Below are 8,641 nucleotides of genomic sequence, written 5' to 3' on the forward strand. Positions count from 1 at the left end.
GCTGTTGGTTTTCCTTCTAGTTGAAGAGTCTCTCCTCAGCCAGCCTTCCTGGGGTTTTGGGTGATGTCCGTTCCGTCTTTTAGTTGTATTTTTGAAGTGGTTGTTTGCGGCAGCAGTCTCCGGTGTTTACCTATGCTGCCATCTTCGATTCTCTCTTACTAAATTCTTTACATTTATCTAGGTTAATGAAGTTTAATTACTATAAGAAATTGACAGAAGCCCTTATAAAATTCTCAAATTTTAAGAAGAGTTTACGAATGGATGCATGTAATTTTTATTCAGCTAATCTGTTCTTGTTTTGGAGTATTGATCTGATGTCTTTATGATGAAAGAACATTATCACATGAAGTGGTTTGGTGGAAATTTTGTTTCCTTAACAACTGTTTCTTTTGGGTGAAAACTGAGTAACTTTTTTTCAGATTCTAAGGCAATGCAGTTCAACTACCACTACAAGTTTAATTTTAAATAATGACATTTTCTTATCAGACTATTGGCCTAAATGTAGTTTAACAAGATAGGTAAAAAAAACCACTTTATTTTTATTCTCTTGATTTATTTGTTGTAGAATTTTTGGAATTTTGCTGGTCTTTGTGGATGTGTCCCTCGTCATTGCAGACCTACTTACCACTGATCAAACAATGGCATATCGTTTAATTTCTTTATTGATTGGTTTATATTTTTTCATGGATATTCTTCTTCAAGTATTTGTAGAAGGGTAAGTTTGATTAATTTTTCTAAAAGCACATCAAGCTATTTTGTACTGCTATGAAAAGCATCCCCAAATAATTGTCAGGTCAACCCAACCAGATGTGTCCCTCTTTATTAAAACAAGTCTCCTAGAAGGCACGGTCCACAAGAGAAACAACAATCCAAATCCCAATTTATACTAGACTAGAGGCCCGGTGCACAAAAATTTGTGCACTGGCGGGGGAAGGGGGGTGAGGGGGGTGTCCCTCAGCCTCACTTGTGCCCTCTCACAGTCTGGGACCCCTCGGGAGATAACCACCTGCTGGCTTAGGCCCGCTCCCCGGGTGGCAGATGGCAGGCCCAATCCCTCGGTGCCTGACCCACCTCCCTGGGTTGTGCACACAGCAGGGCCGATCTGGGGGTCAGGGCACTGCCCCAGGCGGGTCACACACGGGACGCCCAGGTGGGCCAGCGGATCGCTGCTGCCATGTTCGGCTGCCCCAGGTTGGGTCACACACGGGATGCCCAGGCAGGCCAGCGGATCGCTGCTGCCCTGCCCGGCTGCCCCAAGTCGGGTCCCACACGGGATGCCCGGATGGAGGCCCGGCAGGCTGGCCAATCGCTGCTGCACCTCCCGGCTGCCCTGGGTTGGGTTACACATGGACGCCCGCCGCCCCAGGTCGCAAATAGCAGGCCTGGATGGTGGTGGGGCAGGCAGGATGGCGCTGTCCCGCCCTGCCTGCAGTATGCAAATTAGCCGCCATCTTTGTTGGCGGTTAATTTGCATATCGCGCTGACTAGCCAATGGGAGGTGTGGCAAAGGTATGGTCAATTACCATGTTTGTCTATTATTAGATAGGATTGGGCTCTAAAATTATTGTTGCAACTGGTCCTCTAGTCTCTGACAGTGTATTCTAGATGGTTTCTTCAACAAGTAAACCCCTTTTGGGTTTGCAAAAATGGAGCCAGACAGGAATGTGTCTACAAACAAAATATTAAGAGGAACATGTATGTGAAACATTTGTATAAAATATTAATATTTCATTAATAACTGAATCTAAATAAAAGCTGACAGTATGTTAAATAGAACATGAACAGCCCCTACCTCAGTTAGAAGAAAAACTTTTGTCAAGGTCACAGGAGATCTGAGGCATGGTTATTCCATCAGCTTGGTACTGAGGCAGCAGCTGATTTTCTCTGCTTTCTGAGAAGGTGCATAGAGTGAGCCGCGCCTTGGAGTTTTATTGCTGTGGGAGTTAGGGACTAAATTCCCAAGCCTTCTCCTTTCCTTGTGAACTATCCTAATGCCTTTGAGTTAAGGACAGCTGCCCACTCCCAGGCCACTCAGAGGCTGAAAGGGCTACCCAGACTTGGGAAAAGCTTTCCCTGGAGCACCAGTGCCATGGCTGAAGTAGCCAATGTTGGGAGGAAGGTTCAGTGGATAGAAGTTCAGCATTGGTTAGGGATTGCTCTGCAGGTGCAAAGCCAGACGATAAGTTTGCAGGCCAAAGTTGTGGACCCTTCTTCCTCTCATAAGCTCCTGTTGTGCATTCTTCACAGTCCCAGTTGCTCTAAAAGTGTGTCATGTTCAGCTTCTATTGCCCAATAGTACTGCCAAACATCTTACCTTTCTCTTGCACCTATGTGAAGGCAATGCTTGCCTCTTCTTTAATGGTTTGGTTATAGCCCATACTATACTTAAATGGACAAATTGATGCTTTTTACACATATATTAATGAATATTATACCCTTAGTCTAGTTTATAAAATGAATTTTAAATAATTTATTAAAGTAGAATGCTTAATGGGAATGAGTCAAATACTTTGTGTTCTTACAAATATCCCCAACTCTTCTTTGGGGGGCATAAACGTACTTTTTTGTTTTATACTACAGGATACTATCATATTTTTCTGATATACTTAATTCCATGGATGCTGCCATTATTGTAGTGACTCTAATAATTGATTTCAATGATATTTTTTATGACTATGAGATTTTTAAAGATATTCCCAGGTAAGAAACATATGATTCATCTCTCTCAAAGATTTTTTCTTCATTTTCTGTGGCTTTCATTTTGTGTAATCTTTTTAACTTTGAATGTCCTGATTCTGTGCCAGATAAGTTGCTTGAAAATGAAATGTTTAGACTAATTTCCACATACATGGAAACTAAAGACTTGGTAGGTCCAGCGAAGGGTGTACACGCTAAGTATCTTTAGTTGAATGAAGAAGATGGAACACCCAAAGAAAAAACTAGGGACTTTACCTCTGTAGTAACTTCAACTTCTCCACATTTTTAAATTCACACTATTAGAATTTGAGCTTCAACCACAAATGACACATGAAATTCCTAGTTTTTTCTACCAGAGAATATTGATTTGAGCATATACAAAATTTTAATGACTCCAATGATGATTCTCTAAAGAACAGCAAATGGAACATAAAACTAGATGACATGGGTAGCAATACAGAGGTAGAATTTTCAGGATAGTGTATTTAAAATTAAGAAAGCTGAGACAAAGTTAGAACTGTTAGGGATTAGAAAACTAAAATGTGTATGAGACACTGATGGATTTTTCTTTTTGTTCTTCCTCTTCCTACTCTGGTAATGAGGAAAAGAAGAGCAAATGTGTACTGGGATGTAAATGTTGGGTTGGCTCACTAGGCTTATTCATTCATCAAATAGCTTGCTTCTTTCTGCTATCCAGCTTCCCAGGACTTCACTTCAGGTTCCGACATTATTTGACATTATCTGATAGGTTTTAGAGTTGATTGAAAATAACTGGAGCCAGAATGGTCCTCTGACCAGCAACCTTAGCATCACCTAAGCGCTTGCTAAAAATGGAAGAAGAAAAACGCCTCAGGCCCATTCTAGACCTACGGAATCAGTATGTACACTCAAGTTAGGGAAGCACTAGTCCCCACCATCAGTTCTCTGCCATTGTGTTTCTTTCTGACGGTAGGCGGGACACCAGCTAGCCCATTGCGAAGTATCTCAACCTGCTGCCTGCCTGATGTGTTAGCAGCTGTAGAGAACCTCTGTTACTGATGGAAGTAACAGAGGTGAACAAGAATCCTCAGTTTGTATTGATGGGAAAAAGACTGAAAAATACTCATCTTAAACCACAAAAGTTAAATCTACAAATTCTAAGTGTCTATCATACAACTATTTCCCTAAACCAGTTTCTCAGCTTCAGCGCTATTGCTATTTGGGATCAGATTGTTGTTTATTATGGGGGCTGCCACTAGATGGGGGGCTGTCACACACAATTGTGACAACCAAAAACATCTCCAGACACTGCCAAATGTCCCCTAGGTGGCTGGGTGGGAAACATGGGGTAGGAGGTGCAAAATGATCCCTTGTTGAGAACCACTGCTCTATACTTAGATCACATTGAGAACAACATCGTTTCCAAAGCAAAAATTGATCTTTCTAATTTATTGTTAGATTGGTAATTCTCCTTCGGTCTCTACGCCTTATCATTCTGATGAGAATTTTTCATTTGGCTTACGAAGAAAGACAGCTTGAAAAGTTGACCAGAAGGATGGTAAGTGGGCAAAACATGTTTATGGTTCAGAAAAATGTGTTTTAGGAAATACTGGCAAGGGTTATAGGTATCTATATAATGATCTTTATTTTTATGTTGATTTATGTTTTACAAATTAATGATTCTTTTAAATGCTCAGGTTTCAGGAAACAAACGACGATACAAGAAAGATGGATTTGACTTAGACCTCACTTACGTTACTGGTTTGTGAAATTTAACTGTTGATTTACTTAAATTGATTTCACTTTTTTTGTGTGTGTAAGTAATTATGTGGGGTTTTTATTGTTGTTGTTCTTGCCTTCTCTAAGCCATGTTCTTTCAAAGCATTGTTTATCCATGAAGAAGTATGCCACTATGGTAGTGTGACATATTTGTAATTTAACCCTGACAATGTTTTTATTGTCATCTCAAATAAGGTCTACTTGGTTACAATACAGGAAGTTGAATGGATTTTCAGATGACTCCATTTGTTTGGTTTAGAATTTATTGAGTAGTTATTCTGGGTCCAAAGGATTCCAAAGAAACCTCTTCTTTTCCTAGAACCCCAGAGAATAAGGTCATTGCTTTGTAGATATCAGGTTTCTGAGTCAGGATCACTGGAAAGCATCCTGGCAGTTCCCAACATCCCTGGAGCCCGGATCTCTCATTTTCCTTTGGTGTTTAAGTAAAAAATAAATTCCCACTACAGGGGGAGCTCCAGACTGAGGTCAACACAAATCTGTTTGCATATGGCTGGAACCAACTGAGTTGGGAACACAGGGGACTTTAATGGTCATTGTACTGGATAATTTACTATATTATCTTGATTATCTTGAGGGCTAGTTAGTTTTTTCTATCATTTTCAACCCTGAAAGTTTTTTTTTTCTGTGAAAAAGGAGTCTGGTTATTAGTAAATTAAGTTGTCACATATTGTTTGGCATCTATAATGATATTCATAATAGTGACTATTTTGACTTCCAGAACGTATTATTGCCATGTCATTCCCATCTTCTGGAAAGGAGTCTTTCTATAGGAATCCAATTCAGGTAAGGGTATTGATCTAACAAATGCTCATATTTCTCAGTAACCATAGACTGTGGCCCAAAGATGGAAGTATTTTACTAAAAATTTACTCTTTCAGGTAAAAAATTATAATGGATTGACATTAATTAGCTTTTGCTCTGTTGCCCACCAACCAAAAACTTAGTGACTTATAATAGCAGCCATTGACTTAGCTCATGATAATGTGGTTTGTGAATTTGCATTGGGCTTAACTGGGTAGTTCTGGTGATCACAGACAGGCTCAATTAATCTCAGTTGAGTTAACTCATTTATCTGTGGGCACCTACTGGGCATCTGAGGATTGGTTAAATGGCTCCATGTGATATTTCATTCTCTAGCAGGCCAGTGTGTGGGCTTTTTCATTGTGGCAGTGGCAAGGATCCCACAAGTAGCAAGCAAAAGAGTGTAGAGCCCCTGAAGATCTAGGCTCAAAACTAGTATAATGTGGCTTCTACCTCATTCTATTAGAAAAGCAAATTGCAAATCCAGTGCAGATTCAAGGAGTAAAAAACAGACTCCATTTCTTTTTTTTTTTAATTTATTTTTTTTATTTTTTTTATTTTTCGCTATAAGTATTACAAAGGGTATTACATAAAACAGACTCCATTTCTTGATGGCAGGAATTGTAACATATTGTGACCATATTTTTGTAGTCTATCATAGGGGGAAAGGGTGGGAATTCTTTAAAGTAAATAAGTAAAACATGTGTTCTTAGGTTGAGATCCAAAATTATAGTAGAGGCATACTGCTTTAGGTTCTGTGGATTAAGTAAACTAATTTCAAAGATAAAATTATGTGTACTATGAAATTTCAATTAAAAGTCATTGTTTAAGAAGCTTACATAATGTGTGGGTATGTATACATTAGAGCAATTTACAGTATTTATATCTCAATGAAAATATAATATGTAATTATACATAATTATGTGTATGTGTGTATGTCTATATTCATACATATATAATTATACTTTTATTGAGGCATAAAAAAACTTGTAAGATGTACTGATCTTAAGTGTTTATCTTGATGTAATTTTATATATGTATATGCATGTAACCAACACCTCTATCTAGATATAAAACATTTCATGCTCTTTTTCAGTCAATATCCCAACACATTAAAAGTAATTCCTATTCTAACTGAGTTAGTTTTACTTCTTATTGAATTTCACATAGTGGAATCATACACTAACTACATCTTTTGTTACTGACTTTTTATGTTCAAAATAAGTTCTGTGAGATTCATCCAATATTGTTATGTGTAAGAAGTTCTTTTAATTTATTGCTTTCTAGAATACTGTATTGAAAGTCCAAGCATTCAGTTTACATGGAGAAATTATAACATTATACAGCACCTCACAAAGGCAGCAAATACATTACAGTTTATAAAAGCTACTTTACAAAATATTTTAAATTTGAATTATCAAAAGGTACAGCTGAAGAAACAGATATAAAACTGGCAACCAGTAATTTTGACTGTAGCTTACATGACTTTACATATGTGAATTTGAAAATACTGAGTTTAGGGTAATCACTATGCTTTGTGTCTATATGAAAATTATTAAAGGCCCTGTGCATGAATTCATGTACTAGTGGGGTCCACCTGCGCCAATCGGGGCTGATTGGGCCGGGCTGGCCAGGGAAAGGGGACGCAGGTTGGGGGGATCAATTGGGGGTGGGGCCAGCCGAGGGGAGGGGCCACTGGCGGTTGGCCAGCCGGCCCCGCCCCCTGGTCGAACTCCCGATTGAGGGGACAATTTGCATATTAGCCTTTTATTATATAGGATAATACTGCCTGTTGAAGAATGAACAGTATAATACTGATTGTTAAAGAATCGTGTTCAAAATTATTTAATTCACTTCAAAATGTCATACAAATTATTATGTTTTTTATGTGCCATTAAATCTTCACTCATTTAGCTCAAGTACATTACTAAAGTAATATATTAAATTTTCCACTGCAGTGGTCTTTCACACCATTGACATTTGCATACTTTAGTATAAATTAGAAAGAAATGTGTGATATTCACAAATGTTCAGAAAAGCAAGCAAAAGGTCAATGTACCTGCCAGGTTTTTTGAGATAGTGTCATGTCAGCTTCATAAACATTCATTCTGTAAAATAGTTAGCTAATGTTTGAACACCATTTGCAAGATAAAACACATTTTCTCATAAATAATGAAGTCTTTTCATCAAGCACTAAAAAGTATACAAAATAATTTGAATTTGAGCAAGTCCTGGAATGTGTTCAGCCTAATATTTAAACAGACTTGTTTCCAGGGTTTCACAAGGACAAGATTTTAAATTGCTCAGAAGAGTTAGAAACTGCCTTGAGAGAGATGAACACAATCATTACCAATAGAAAAAGTAACCATTGTGTTTATCTCTTAAGAGACAGAAAAATGTAACATTTTCCCCTTAGAATTACATGTATACAACTATATATAATATATAACATGTAATAAAAAATATATTATATATACTTTGGCATAAAACACATAACATATTAGATAATATAGTTATTTAATAATATGTAATTATAAAGTATATAATTATAAAATAAAATATACTATATATTAGAATAATATATTTCCCTGTTAAAATAGCATGCTTAATTATATTACATACTAGTGGCCCAGTGCACAAAATTCGTGCATTGGGGGGGGTGGTCCCTCAGCCCAGCCTGCACCCTCTCCAACCTGGGAGCCCTTGAGGGATGTTCGACTGCCGGTTTAGGCCCGATCTCACAGGGGACCCTCACCCATGGGGGCGTGGCCAGCCTGGGTGATGGCTGAGGGCTGTTTGCAGGCCCCTCTCTCAGCAGCTGGCCCTGGCGACCCAAGCCTCCTGTGCCCAAAGGCCTCTCCTTCAGACCCCAGCTAGGGCGGGAGAGAATCTTGGGTTGTCCTCGGCAACCCAAGCCTCCCTGAACTCTGGCCTACTCCGTGGCTGCCACCCACAGGCCCCTCGGCACTGGCCAGGTAGGCGGGAAGCTTGGCTTCCTTTGTTGCCTGGGTGACCCAAGCCTCCTGCCTGCTCTGGCTGGCTCCGTGGCTGCTGCTGTTTTTGTCCCACTAATTTGCATACTCACTCCTGATTGGCTGATGGGCATGGCTTGTGGCCATTGTGAAGGGACAGTTAATTTGCATGTTTCTCTTTTATTAGTGTAGATTATATATAATATATATAATTATGTATCATAATATATAATTATATATCATATGGTTGACTCTTGAACAACATGGGTTTGAACTGTGCAGGTCCACTTATATGCAGATTTTTTTCAATAAATACTGAAAGTGTATTTTCTCTCCTTATGATTTTCTTAATGTACATATCATGAATTATGGTACATAATACATATAACATA

At 38.7% G+C, this 8,641-nt stretch overlaps 1 protein-coding gene across 3 annotated transcripts in view; it reads left to right on the forward strand.

The window, feature by feature from the left end:
- Positions 1-668: 668 nt before the first annotated feature.
- The window catches only part of LOC102430685 (phosphatidylinositol 3,4,5-trisphosphate 3-phosphatase TPTE2), a 60,434-nt gene continuing 52,461 nt past the window's right edge, over positions 669-8,641 (forward strand). For 2 of the 3 annotated variants that reach the window (XM_014449454.2, XM_014449456.2), the window contains exons 1-5: positions 669-715; positions 2,581-2,700; positions 4,135-4,234; positions 4,374-4,437; positions 5,195-5,259. In XM_014449454.2, the coding sequence (XP_014304940.1) occupies positions 684-715; positions 2,581-2,700; positions 4,135-4,234; positions 4,374-4,437; positions 5,195-5,259 (381 nt within the window). In that variant the 5' untranslated portion in view covers positions 669-683. The remainder of the gene's footprint in view (positions 716-2,580; positions 2,701-4,134; positions 4,235-4,373; positions 4,438-5,194; positions 5,260-8,641) is intronic. The other variant, XM_014449459.2, reaches the window with a different exon arrangement.

The sequence above is a fragment of the Myotis lucifugus genome, unplaced genomic scaffold, assembly GCF_000147115.1.
Source record: "Myotis lucifugus unplaced genomic scaffold, Myoluc2.0 scaffold_7, whole genome shotgun sequence".
In the NCBI taxonomy this organism is placed as follows: domain Eukaryota; kingdom Metazoa; phylum Chordata; class Mammalia; order Chiroptera; family Vespertilionidae; genus Myotis; species Myotis lucifugus.